General features: G+C 43.8%; 1 protein-coding gene across 3 annotated transcripts in view; it reads left to right on the plus strand.

The window, feature by feature from the left end:
• Nucleotides 1-14636, plus strand: part of tiam2a (TIAM Rac1 associated GEF 2a) — a 92258-nt gene that overhangs the window by 44146 nt on the left and 33476 nt on the right. For 2 of the 3 annotated variants that reach the window (XM_044374656.1, XM_044374655.1), the window contains exons 3-9: nucleotides 49-1230; nucleotides 1322-1348; nucleotides 4565-5003; nucleotides 5704-5876; nucleotides 6896-7120; nucleotides 10685-10870; nucleotides 11194-11337. In XM_044374656.1, the coding sequence (XP_044230591.1) occupies nucleotides 55-1230; nucleotides 1322-1348; nucleotides 4565-5003; nucleotides 5704-5876; nucleotides 6896-7120; nucleotides 10685-10870; nucleotides 11194-11337 (2370 nt within the window). In that variant the 5' untranslated portion in view covers nucleotides 49-54. The remainder of the gene's footprint in view (nucleotides 1-48; nucleotides 1231-1321; nucleotides 1349-4564; nucleotides 5004-5703; nucleotides 5877-6895; nucleotides 7121-10684; nucleotides 10871-11193; nucleotides 11338-14636) is intronic. The other variant, XM_044374657.1, reaches the window with a different exon arrangement.

Genomic DNA, 14636 nt, shown 5'->3' on the forward strand with positions numbered 1-14636 from the left:
ATCCTGGTGACAGTATGGTTTAGTTTCTTATTTATTTTTATTTTCCAGAAGGAGATGGGAAATTCAGAGAGCCAGTACAGCATCCAGGGTCCCAAAGGCACCAGCTTTGTCTTCCCTGGAAAACAGAAGCCATACTCACTGAAGCTCCGTTCAGCCAAAGACGACGCTCTGTCACCCCATACATGGTGGAAACATGCGCCAGGAGGCTCAGGGTACAAGGCCAGGTCTGTTGGCCGCGGCTGTCTCTCTCCTCCTAAAAGCCGGCAGCCTTACTCCACTCGTCACTATGACTATGTCTCCAAGGGAGCGAGGGGCAGCCCAAGTGAGCATCGCTGGCATCGGACCCCTGGATGTGGTATACACAGGCGGCATACGTCAGATGAATATGAAGATAATCCATATGGTGCAGAGCTCAATGGCCACACCCTGAATGGACACAGTGATGAGCATGAGGTTTTAGAAGACCAGAGCAGCCCACGGGTGGTGATCAAGAAGGATGGCAGTCTCAGGGTGGAGTTCACCAACACCTCAGGCAATGCCCTCCTGCTGGACGAGGCTTCTGGTCCTGTCCAGCTCCTTAAGTTCTCTCCCAACCTGGAATCTGCCTCTACCCCCAGTCTGCCTGGTTCCAGCGGTAGTAGACCTGATAGCCACCGCAGTGGTCCACCACCAGCCTCTACCTCCTCCACGGCCAGGACCAGTAAAGGAAGCTCACTGAGCTCTGATGGTTCCTGGTATGACTCTCCCTGGGGGCCCAGCACAGAGCTGTGTGAGCAGGACCAACCCTGCTCTGCCAGCCGGACACTAGTCCACTCCCCCATCCACCAACTTGACTCTTTCACTGAGCAGTGTCCCCCTTTGTCCATCACAGACCTCTACAGAGACTCCACAATGGCTGCTACCTTTCCCACAGCCAAGGACTTGTCCTCCCGTTTACAGGAGCCTCCACCAGGTCGACGGACACACCGAGCCTCTTTTGCATCAGTCCTGGATGTTCCCTTGGAGGAAGAATGCCCAGAGGCCCGGCAATACTCATCATACACCTTGCCATGTCGAAGGCCCAAAGCCCACACCATGAGTGAGGATCTAGACCAGTACCCTGATCAGGAACAGCACCAGGAGCAGGTTGGACCAGATTTTGGCTTCCACAAGAAAGGTTCCATTAAAAACCGCATCCGACGCTTGAGTGACTGGACTGGCAGCCTCAGCCGCAAGAAGAGGAAATCTCAGGTAAATTTAGTCAGAATGGGTTTTGGGGATCACATTGATTAAGTCTTGAGCTCAGCATTTTTAATGATTTGCACTCCTTTATCACACACAGGGTTCATTCAGAGATCTTATCTACATGGTATGTAAACCAATAGTTTGCATAGATGTTGTGTGTGCCCCGTAACCCACAGCTCTCATAGTTTAAGCACACAATAGATGCATTTATCACCATCTTATTGTGGTTGCCTGTAGTTCTTTCATAACTAACCCTAGAGCAACAGCTTATTGGACAAGAGAGGGTATCAGTAACAGCTATGCACAGACAGTTTCCTGCCTGGCAATGTTTATTTGATCGTGAGCCACAGCGGTGGGCTTGGCATGGCCAGGAACCAACCACCGTCCTCTGGTCCTTAGCACCACAACACCAGCTGTCTGAGGACGGGGCACAGTGGGGTGGCACAAAATGAAATTTGTAAGGCAGCCAGCGCTGGGTCTTGTTGTTTTTGTGAGGATGGAACAAGGATGAGAGATACACCCTCATTCAATGTAAGACATGGATGATCCTCCGTGGAAAAGAAGTTGGGAGCTTATGTGCAGATGTCATGATGACTGCATCTGGGTGGGTAGATCTTAAGCATTATTGCATACTGATTGTGATTAGTCATTGAATGTACAGTACTTGTGGCATGTTGATGTCTTTTGTTTACAGTTGGATGTGCTTGTAGACTGTAGGGGTGGAAATTTTTATTTTTATTTTATTAATCTTACAGGGGGTCTGTTATGATCTGTGCTCATTAGCTCAAGCACTGTATTTTATTAAAAAGGGTTTGAAGGGTTCAATTGGTGGTTTAAGGAAGTCCATGGACATTTGAGAATGGAGCATGATGCTAAAGAAAAATGTTAGCAATGAAACAGAGAGCAGACGGCTGATACATAGACGTTTTCACAGTAGCAAAATGATACTTGTACCATACAGGCTTGGGTCAGAGGAGGTGTTGAAAATAACCACAGCGTGTCTGCATGTCGCCAGCACATGTTTAAGAACCATGTGATTTTGTTCTACAAACACTACATTCTTAATAGCCTTAATTTGACATAGAACATTTGTTTAAACTGAGCCTGAACCCATGTCCCTCTGTCTTTGAGGCTTGAAAGCAATTGTTTCTGCATTAATTCGTTTAGCTTTGCCTTGTAAAAGTTTTAAGCACGCTGTTTGGGCAGTGCCAAGAGAATAGCTGTAAGCCTTTGAGAGGCTCTGTTAGAGTGAAACTAAATCCTAGCTGAAAATTTAACCCCACCCCTACTCTAATGTTAATGAATGACTTATGGTTGTTCTGGCTGTTATGTGGTGCAGATTTTCTGGGCTCTCCTCACGGTCCTTAGAGAGTAAATCTGCTAATAGGGATTGGTGTTCGGTCAGTTGGATCTGACAACAAACAAAAGGACAGAATAGAATGATCATTGTGTACAGCTGGCCCTCTCTGCTTTGCTAAGTAAGAGTAAGTAAGTAAGAATTAGTAAGCTTCTCTTTGTACTTAAATAGCAGATAAGCCTGAGTGAAATATGGCTACTATGGATCCTTTGGCTTGACCCTGATGCTCAACCGTGTAGTGACAAATATGCAATAGACAGGCAGTATTCATTTTAAGTGTTACTGGGCTTCCACTTTACATTAATAATGTCCCCTCTAAATCTCCTGCCTGCCATAACACCGTGCTAATCTATGGCCATGTGTTGGTGCTTAACCGATTTTAGGGGGTAGGTTAGCACCCACAGATTAACTTCAGTCTTTGTTTCCTTATCCAGAAATAAAACAGATAGAAGCCTGCAGAAATCCTCCATAAACATTTAAAATGGGTTTGATTACTCAAAGAAAATAAAATCTGCCAGCTCTAGGTATTGGTAACAAAGAGATAAACAATGTCTTTCATGAAATCAGAAGAATCAGAAGCCTGACGTAGTTTAATTTTGGTCAATTCGGGCAAATTAAAAAATGTATCAGTTATTTATGCCAGAGGTTCTCTTACTTATTGACTTGGCAAGGCTGCAACAAGTTCATGTTAAAGTCACTGAGTTGGTCTTTCAGGCTGAATATTCCTCTTTCCCCCAGGGGCCATTTTGTTCACTGCCGTATATCTCCAAGGGCCGGTCACAGTGCCTCCTTTCAGTGGGTTGACCAAAATCAGGAGCACCTCCAGCTCTGGTTCCCCTCCACCTGGGCTTTAGGGCTCTGTTGTGGGTTTAAAGGTCACACCGCGACCCCGATGCCAAAGCCCAAGAACCTGCTCCAAATGAGAAGCAGCTGGGAGAGGGTGGATAAATTTGGGCTGTGCAGGCTAAAGGAAACAAGGGAAAGCTGAAAAAGACACACCCTGTGCTCAGGACACATTTTCGTACAACTATACTATACAAATACTTTGTATTTTATGGTAGCAGGTGAACACTGTGGGTTCAAAGGGTTCATTGAATCCTTGCTAGCTGCAGGAAAGCTGACCTTTCTGGTGACGGGATGTGAGAAGAAAATACATCCACAGAATCAACAAGGGATCACATCGCTATTATTTTCTATATATAGGCTGAAAATATGTCTGCATGCTTGTGAGGCATATTTCAAGTCAAGTCCCGTGAGGCAATTTTGAACTGTTTGCTAAATATCAAGAAATGCACAAAAGAAATGCAATGAAAAAAGGATAAGAATGAAGAAAAATTGGACGAAGCTGCATGAGACACAAGAACAAACAAAGATGGAGAATGAGCTCCGGCATGATACTGTGTGTCTGCATGTTGAGAGCACTCCATTCTGTTGCCAGGGGCAGAATCAATGCTGCAATCTAGTCAAGTGTAGGTAGGCTGTCATTAGGCATGAAAGAGTGCAATTCCATCAAGTGTTCATTTGGGGAATTGGGAAGCCACAGCAGACCTCAAATGACGTGAAATTGTCTGAGCCTGGAGGGTTCCAACCTCCCAGGTGCCATCACAGGAAATTTGTCCCACTTTCTCAGCCTAGTGAAAGATTAAGAGACTGTAATGCAGACTTTGAAGTAGGTTCGAGGGGTTTGACTAGATTTTTTCAAAAGTTTCTCCTCCAATTCTGCAGTGCCTTGGGGCTAATTGAAAAGAGTACTGTTTGATTTTTGTTCTATGGTAGGCTCATAGGGCTTGCCATATATACAGAGGTGTGTATGTCTTGGGGCTGACAAGGTGGGGTTTTGCCTAAATGTAATTAGGAACAATGAATCTGTAAATCAAGTATGAAACATCCTCAATGGCGACTGTTGATGCTTTCCCCCATATTGTCTGTCCTCCAGTTCCTATATCTCACCCTTACCTTTTTGCTTATCTTGTGCCTTATCAGGAGACCAGGTACAAGGACCTGAGCGATGCCTTTGACAGTGGAGTTGATGGCCTGACTGCAGACACAAGCTCCCCCTCCCAGGTCTCAAGCCTCGTTTGGTTCCCAGGAGCATCCAGGGCCCAATCGTCAGGGGCTATTCACCAAACGACCAACGATGCCCTCCGCCAGAACATTTATGAGAACTTCATGAGGGAGCTAGAGATGGGCACCGGACAGGGAGGAGGCGAAAGAAGAGACGCTTCCACCGAGGAGGGGGAGAGCAGCAGCGAGTCGGCCGAGGGTTCCCTGGAGCAGCTGGACCTACTGTTTGAAAAGGAGCAAGGGGTGGTCAGACGGGCCGGGTGGCTTTCTTTCAAACCCCTCGTAACCCTGCACAAGGACAGGAAGCTGGAGCTAGTGACTCGCCGCAAGTGGAAGCAGTACTGGGTGACCTTGAAAGGTGAGCTTGAGTCTTGGGACAGAGGAGCAAGTGAGACGAGCAATTATGCACCATTCTCCTTGAAGCTGAGTCCAAGATTGTGCTGACTTTGTGTTTTTAAAATAATTCAATGTTAAGTAGATTATCCAATTTTTTGTTGTATAATTCAGTTTTGACAGACAGGTAGGTTCCTCTTTGGTCTCATGGTTTTCCTCCTAACAGAAGTCATGTCCTTGACCCTTGGCATCACACTTGACATTTAGTAATTGTCCTTTCTTCCAATCCTAAAAGCTTACAGGGAATTACGCTGCTGCTTCTGGTCGAATGGATAAAATTCAGGCCACCTGATGTGTGTGTGTATGTGTCTGTGTGCATGTACACATGCTGCTTTCACACACATTACTTTTAAGTATTGAAGAGCAAGGACAGTCTTATTTTTATGATTCCAAGTGGCCTTTTGGGAGTCTTTAAAAAATTCGCACTCTATGTTTCAAATATTTCAGTCCAATTGAACTTCATTTCTTTTATCTTCTTTTTTACAAGGACATTTTGTCTGTAAATCATACAGTAACAGCTGTTAAAAGCTCCAAACTCTTACAGTCTAGAGAGACTTGGCTTGATGATGTACACCTATTTGTCTTCTGCCTCACTCACTTGTACATTTGTGTCCATCTCTTTTACTTTTTGTGTCTGTACTTCTCATCATCTCATCTTTTTTCAGGATGTACATTGCTGTTCTATGAGACATATGGTAAAGGCTCTCCAGAGCAGGATCTATCACCTCGCTATGCTCTCCTGGCTGAGGACAGCATCGTCCAGGCCGTTCCTGAGCACCCCAAAAAGGAGAATGTCTTCTGCCTGAGCAACTCATACGGAGATGTCTACCTCTTCCAGGTGAAACACATCAGCTACATTTCTCTGAAATCCACGGCAGATGAGTTAAATCATCAGTGGTAAATCTTGTGAATGACGTCTGTGAGAAATCTTGTTCATTGTTGAATATTTTGCCAGGCTTCAACTTTTGCTTGATGTAATGGATGGCAGATGTTTGTTACAACTCAACATAACAAAATTTTTTCCCACATTACTTTCACTAGTTTACTGTCTTGAATTGTCAGAATGTACATTTAGGCAGAAAGTCAGAAAGTTTGTGTGCAGAGATTCAGTACATGGTTGTGGTTAAATTACACCATACACACACTTTGAGCTTCCCTTCCCTCACGTATCTCATATGAAATGACCAATTCCAGCCTGGCAGGGACTTGCAGGCAAAGTGCCCAAACTTTCCCGCTAAGGGTTCTGAGAGCCCATTTGCCTGTTGTGCTTACTGACCTACATATCAGTACCAAATTCATGGCCAGCCTCAGCTCTTGCCTTGTAGCCTCCTCCACTCAAGATTACAAGCTCCCCAGACTGCAATATGCACAGTGTCCAGACCTACATCTAATGAAACAGTGTAGTGTGGATCTGAAATAACCCCAGAGGCAAGCAGTGAGAAAATCAACTTTATGACGTGAAGACGGTGTGGGTTTCATCCTTTTGTTTCCACTCACATGGCCTGTTAAACATGAGTCATTCTTATTCTAAAAGAGGTTCAACTGATTCATAACAAACGCCTCAGAGTGAATCATCTTATAAAGACAGAGTGATAATCATGAAATGGCTTATTAACGGGTAAAATATATGTTTGATTTCAGAAACAATTCATAACCAGCGCTTTTTCATAGAAGCACCGTTAATCAAGTTTTCATTTATTGATCCAGCAAAGCCCGGCTTGCCACTCAATGATCTTATTGTGATGTATGATAGAATAACACAACAGCAGCGTATTGATAATCCTAGAAGATTTATCAGGCTTCGGATCTCTTGCTACTTCATCAAATTGAACTTCGCGTCCCTCTTTGCCCCTGCAGGCCAGCAACCAGACCGACCTGGAAAACTGGGTGACAGCCATTCACTCTGCCAGTGCCTCGCTGCTGGCCAAGCGCCAGGGCAAGGAGGATACAGTGCGTCTGCTGCGGAGCCAGGTCCGTGGCCTGCTGCAGAAGATCGACATGGATGGGAAGATGAAGAAGATGGCTGAGCTTCAGCTGACGGTAGTCAGCGATCCCAAAAACCGCAAGGCCATTGAAAACCAGGTTAGTTGGTGACAATGATATTGATAGTGAAATATTAGTAGAATTAGCTAAAATGAATAGCAGCGTCACTGAGAATATTTTAAAGTGCTTTTCTTGCCCCCTGGGACAGATTCCACAGAAAATCTGCTGGATTACTTTACAGCATCGATAGATCAGCTGGCATAATGTATGCTCTTTTCATGCTAAGTTTTAATTTTTAGACTCCTCTGTGTGTCATTATACCACGTGACACATGTAGCAACCACATGATGTGCCCTACTTATATTTCCTGATTTTGTGAGTGCGGTGACAAGCCTGTGCTTTATTTTCGTCTGTTGGTGGGAGAAGTGGCCTAAATGCACCAATCCCCAAACACATCGTGAGGGGCCCAGGGGAGCATCTCGCTCCCCGAGCATCAGATTGGGATTCCAGATGTTTCCTGGTAATGGGCTCTCAACGTGCATTATCCTCTTCCTCCTCCTCACAGCCTGGGGGAGAATCCAAAGCATCCAGCGCTGTGCTGTAGCCTACATACAGCACAGCAGATTATAGATGGGTATAAAAAGCCCATAACCTTTAGCGTAGCAAGAACACAAATACTTTTACAAGAAATTAGTGTTTATTGTGGAACGCGGGAAAATCCAGCTGCATCATTTGTCTGCGACTCAGGTGGTCACTTGAAGCGCCTCTTAAGGCAAATTTATGCTTTCTGCATATGCGTAGCCATGAGGGTCAGTGTTTTATCAGCTTCTCATGTCTGTGCACTTAAAAAGCAAAAAATGCTTGCTGTTTTTTTGGAGTATATCAGGACTTATATTTGGTCTTCCTGAGTGTACATATGAGTATCTTTTTTATGAAGAACAACCAAGATACAAGCTAGGCAGCTCACCGCAGTAATGACCAGTGGAGATGTCACTGCCTGACTACTGGACTGACCAATCGTGTGCTTGTATCTGTTTCCAATTAGGCAGTATGCCACCTCAGAGTAGACCAAGAGACAGACGGGGTAGGAGTCAATGACAGGGTCAGAGGGGTATTGGACAGGGCTCTGATACAGGCGCCCTGAGGCTGATGATAGATTTAAGGTTTCGGTGGGGTTGTCTAGCACCAACAGGGCACTACTTTGATGTACCCTCCCACCCCCACCCCCACCCATGTCTACTGAAATCAGTGCCAGTAGACCTCTTTTGAAGTCTGCCTTTGCCCCCTATCACACACCCTCACATACACACACACACACACACACTATGATCAAGTTGCATTGAAAGACTTATTATGCATTAGGGCTTTTATGGAGAGCCGGGGGCAGATGTTAAAGAGGGGGAACCAAGAAAAGATGAGGATCTGTGAAAAGAAAGGCTTATTTCTGCTTTGCTTAATGGCTCTGAAATGGATGTAAATAAGTTGTGCACGCAGGCCAGATGGGCCCCAACATGCCCTGTTTTTCCACTGATGTTGCCTGATTGTCTTAAAGCACTGATTTAAGTCCCATGAAGCAGCAGACTAATACTGCATAGGCCTTTTTTAAAAGAATTCTGTTCATCAGTGATGCACCCTGGCATGAATCATCAAATCGAATTTTATGCACAGGACTATTTTTGAACATCCCTGAATGAAGATGCGGATATTCGACTGTTGTCAAACACATCCAGATGGCATGTAAATCAGAAGCATGCTAGGATCTTGTGTGATAGTTATACATAGACATGAGTTTTTCCAAAGCAGCAACTCTCCTAAATTTGTCTTTGCTTTTGAAGAAGGAGCTTATCTGATTTACTTACTAATACCTCCCTCCTCATCTAAAGTCATCTTCAAACTACTCACTGGAATTACTTCACAGTTCCCCCAGAACACCATGTTATATATAATGTCCCAAGAATAGCAGGGTAAAAAATGTGCTTTGCTTCCTTACATCAGAAGATTTATGTAGAAAGTGTTTGAGTTCAGGTTCAGCAGAGGAACACCAAGACCCGACAGAAAAGCCCTCGGACAAAGTGAAAACGTGAAAGGAATACATGTTTGTCAGCCTACCTATTAAGTGATGAGAACACAGACACGAAAGTCATCCATGTGTCCCTGGTTGATTATTTGTTCTGGTGCCCAATACTAACCATGCTAATGCTCTATGTGACTGCCATTATCCAAATAAGAAGGCCGACCTAATAGTTGTGTAGTTGTTTTGTCACATTTTATATGGCTTTATACGACTTAACATGAGGTTAGTCGCCTATAATCTCTGTATCATACATAGCAATTGCTGCTAATTAGCATTGTAGGTAAAATGTGACCATGTAACTTTTACTTACCTGTAGACACAATGCTAAAACATAGTGTAACAGTAACCCAAGTAGATTCATCAAGTTAATAAACTGACTCAGTGATGTCTGTTATACAGCAATATCTATCCAAACATTGCTAGTATTAGCTAACGTTAGCCACTGAAAGGTACTTAAGTAAGGCTGTAGCTGCAAAACCTCAGGGTGCGTTTTATTGCTTATGGATTAAACTTTACTTTTTTAACACGAAGCATGTGTTACAAAAACACACTCAAAAACTTTCATATAGTAGTAATCTATATTTCAAATTTTAAAGAGACTGATTTTCCAGAGATAAGGCTTGATGTTTGGGGTCCTTTGCCATTCTTGCTCAGAAAATGACGTAATGCCTCACTCTGTTAATTTTTCCAGTTGTGTAAATAAGAAGCATGCCAAATGCAAGGTCATTTTTAACCAAAGCATGTGGATTCCTAGCTGTTGTTCTCATGGTCCAAGTATACAATGGGAATCATGGCTTCAATGTCATTCACTCAAGGCTTGTTAACTGAGGCCACCTGCACAGCTATGTACATAGTCGTTTTTCACATTGCACAGTATGGCCCCATGGTGATTTCTGTGCAAGATGTTTGAAAAGTCTGAGGTTCATAAAATGCCACCCTCCCAGTTTGTTCTTAATCCTAAAGAATGCCATCAATGTGAATGAGACCTAATGGGACAATGCCAAAGGGTGTCTTATTGTAAATTAACTCACACTGCAGACGAGACCTATTAAAGGCAGTTGTTATAGAGGGTTGTTTAACTTGAGTGTTCTCATTAAAACTAGTCTCCAGCCAACAAAATAAGCACTTTCTCATAGCTTACACAGTGCAAATAGGGATAGGGGGAAGGCAATTGTACATTTTTGTATGTGTGTGTATGTGTGTTTGTGTGCACATGGGGTGGGGGTTTAACGGGTGGTCTGTGCAACATCACCACCCTCTCTAGACTTGCATAAAAAATGGGTATTTGGATTTACTACACACGCTCTCGCTCCTCTGGTAGATATGCAGTCACCCTTCACTATCAACCCTCCAATTTATGTCCTCACCCTCCACCAACATCTGCAAGCAATTGCAGCTTAATGGAAAGCACTCTACTGACCCTGGATCCCCCCTTTGACTCTCCCTTCCCTCCCTCTCATTTTTTCTTTACCCCCCTACCCTCCCACCCCCTACTCTCCTCTCTAAACCACCACCCAAAACCATCCACCAAATTAACATTCAGAGACCCCAACAAACTTACCAAAGTATTGTTTTTCCTCTTCCTTCAGATCCAGCAGTGGGAGCAGAACCTGGAGAGGTTTAACATGGATCTCTTCAGGATGCGCTGCTACTTGGCCAGTCTACAGGGTGGAGAGCTGCCCAACCCAAAGAGCCTGCTAGCTATTGCTAGCCGCCCCACCAAAACCACCCTGGGACGCCTGGGCATCTTCTCTGTCTCCTCCTTCCACGCACTGGTGAGGAAACCCAGGACAGTGCCTAGGAGCTAGGGGAGGGACAGATGAATGACTATGCAGAATAAAAAATCAAGGGACCAGCAGTTTGTCCTGTTTAGATGCTTTGTAACGTTCCTTTTTGTATGTGATGCTTCAGTTTTAATTTACTTGATGTCAAACAGCAACCTTGAAAATCTTTTAATCATTCAAATCTAAAAGGCATCCTGTGAACACCCCCTTTATGCATTACTGGAGGAAAATAAACCTAATTAAGATGGTCTGATTAGAAGGACATTTTTGTTTTAGCTAAATGATTATAGTCCTGATAGTGTGTATCTGTTCAGATCTGTTCCAGAGATGAGGCCACGCTCAGGAGGCGCTCTTTGTCCCTGACTTACCGTCAGCGCAAGAGAGGCCTGTTCTCCTCGCTCAAAGGCCTCGACAACCTGACCAAGAGAGGCCGGGAAAAGAGGCCCTCTGCATCACAGGTACTGCTGAGCACACACACAGATCTTGGTATGATTAAAAACAATACTGGCACTTTGAATATAATATAGATACCAAAAGTGCGTAAAATTGTAGTAGGTATTAATTCTTTTTATTATGTTGACATAGATGTATCAAAGTGTTCACTACTTTTAAATCTATTTTTAAAGTGTGAGAAGAATCAAAAGTGTTAGATTTAATGTCTTAAAACTTTAAGTTTTTTAGGAATATCAAGTGTCCCGAATTTTCTATGAATGTATGTAAAATGCAGATGAAAGCTGCATTAAAAATGCACTGTTGTTGGTGTTTTTTCTTGTAGTCAAACTCAGTACAGCTTGCTGGCCTCAGGATAAAATTGTGCAGCAAACGGTGCTTCATTAGGTTGAAGGTGTTTGTGCAATTATTCTCATGTCACAAAGATTGCACTGTGTTCTGTCTGCGTTATTTTGTACAAACTACAGATAAAGGCGTAGTGGTAATGGACAAATTACTTTAATATGTGACATATAGAGAGCCAGTCAGCACTCACTTAAGGCAAAAAACAGATACCAGTATTGTAAGTAGATGAAAGATTATGTAATATACCAGCTTTATATCAGTATTTGTGTATTCCTGTCACTGTTGAAAGCCTTACAGCAGCACTTAGACCTTGAAGTGACACTAAATAATCTCCATTGAATTCAAGAGTAATGAAACTCTTCAGGTGGTCTGGATTAGCAGATTCTTAATGCAGGATCCCCCAGCTCATGCATTCAGCAGCAAGAAAACGATCCCCCCCCACACACACACCCATGACATGAGCATGCAGAATTCATAAGCATACATGCACACCCCATCAAAGTATACTGTCATGCACATAGTCTCTTGGGGTGTGCTGCTCAGAAAAACGGTGTCTTGATACTTACACCCTGAGTACACATTGTGCATATTCATTAACAAAACAACCTGCAAACATGTTGCCTTATTGCTTACTCAAATGAAATATGCCTGCACTGACATGAAAGCAAGCAAGAGACTTTTACAGTCATGCAGTCTTTTCAGCACATTTTCCCCCCAAGGAGATTTTATTAATTAGAAGCACATAAGTTCACGTGCGCGCCCCCCCCCCTCCTTTCCTGTAAGTTTGAGTGCAAACCTCCCATCAACATAAGGGAGCATTCCTTACCCAGGTGCGGAGGGGGGAGTCTAAATCCTCTCTGGTTAGTAATTAGACTCATGAAGACTGGTTATTTATTGATATAGGGATCCACCACTGTGTACCCTGAAGGTACAGCTTTGGAGAATACTCTACTCTTGGTGGTCTATTTTAAGAATCGCTACAGGAAACACTCATTTGCTCAAGTCTTTTATGGACCTTTGTTCATTAGTTTAGAGTATGGGAGGGAGAGGAGTGTGGTTTTGATTAACTGCTCCCATTTTTCTTTATGCTGTGAAGTCAATATGGTGTCTTATTGTTTTGGAGCTAGCGCAGCTAAGGACCAATCATGTTCCTCACTAGGTGAGCTCTGACTGCTACAAAATGTTGCCTGTCCTGTTTCACTCGGCCTTTATCTAGCTAATCCGTCCCACCACCTGTTCCGTGATATTTGTATTTGTGCATGTGCGCACGTCTGTCAACGACTAGGTATGTGTGTATGTTATTATTTTGCTGGGGAACTCCAGCCGGCCACCCTAATGAGGCCCAGTTACATTTCGCAGTGCAGAAGGCCGAGGTGGCGCTGCAGCACACACATGAATTATTAAAAGCCATATGTGGTAGATGGCATTCTCCACTTTTTCCTCTGCCCTGCAGACACCAGCAGATGGTTGGTGTAAAGACGCTAAATATTAAACAGCCTCCCTTTGTTTTTTTTTTTCTACAGGTCCCTCCTCTCTCACAGCCACTTTTTAGTGCTTTTTTTACATACAAGTAGAGGCTAATAAGGAGCACTTGATGGCTGTTAGTGCTTCAAGGGATTTTCAGAGTCCTGGGTTTTCCTGGACATCTGCTGTTTTTGTGTTGTTTTCTTTTTTTTTTACAAGAGCAAAAGGTCATTGTAGTGTTAGTTTCGGTTTTCTGTTATTCTCTGTGACTTGTGTGAAATTTAGTCGTGGTCGTCTCAGATGACATCATCAGTCCCGTCCTGGCGCTTCTCTCATGTGGTATTGAAGAGACACGTGTTTGCTGGAGAGGGATTTGGACAGGAAGGCCATCAGAGGAGCCAAACTCTCCTCCATACACTTAATCTGTTGTTACCTTCTCAGGTTCTCGGACTGTACTTTCTCCAAGATTTTCGAGATATCTTCTTTCAGTACTCACCCCCCCACCCTCCCCCCACCCCATGCTCTCCCTTTATCTCCCTCCTTCCAAATCAAACAAACTCTTTTTTTTGCTTCTCCCTCCTTTTTGATTATTTAATCTCTTAAACCTAGAGTTTTATCTCACTCTCCCCCCAATTTCACTCACAATTTGTCTTTCTTTTTTCCGTCCTCTCTCCCAAACCCCCCATTTCTCAGAGCATAAACATCAGAACGTTGGCTGCCAGTCCTTCTCCCACAGTTTCCATACTGACTCATCTGTGTTGACTAAGCCTAAATCCCATTTACCCCTGCGCTTGACAACCTTGCCCCAAAGTCATGCTCTCCCCCCCCCGTCTCCTTCTGCCTCGTTTTCTCATCTCTCATCCGTCTTAGCAGAGCTATGTATACAGTAAGGAGCTGGCCGGCAGTCGGCTGTGGGAAGTAGGCCAGAAAGGTCCGAGGATTTGTGGGAGAGTTCGTAAAGCTTTCTAAAATTAGTCAGTTTACGGTGGAGCAGCACTGTTTACAGCCACTTTATAAATGTACTTGTGTTGGGGAGGGAGAGTTACTGTAGCCTGCTGATCAGAGGTCAGATGAGGGTTCTTACTACCATAACAGGAGCCAGAGAGTTTTTCTGATTGTAAAGGATTTTTTTTTCTTGGAGAAAAGTAGTTGGATTTTGTCAAACATATTCTTGGGAAAAGGATCAGGTTGAATTATAATGACCCCATACATAGCCCTTTCCCTTCACTATTTTTAAACTGCAGTGTGCATATTTTCAGAGGAAATATTTGGCAAGAAATTTAGCTTCAACTGGTTTAATTTCATAGCAAAATACAAGCACGTTTGAGCTTGTGTCAGACCCATTTTGAGAACTTTTTTGCCACAAAGTATCTCAGTAAAAACTGCTGACTGCAGCCTGTTGAATGAGGACTGGAGTCACACCCTCAGATTATGGATAGCTCTGTGTAACTGTTGTCTTAAAGAGCCCACTGAGACTGCAGAGTCACCTCCAACATCA

The sequence above is a fragment of the Thunnus albacares genome, chromosome 15 (assembly GCF_914725855.1).
Source record: "Thunnus albacares chromosome 15, fThuAlb1.1, whole genome shotgun sequence".
Taxonomy (NCBI): domain Eukaryota; kingdom Metazoa; phylum Chordata; class Actinopteri; order Scombriformes; family Scombridae; genus Thunnus; species Thunnus albacares.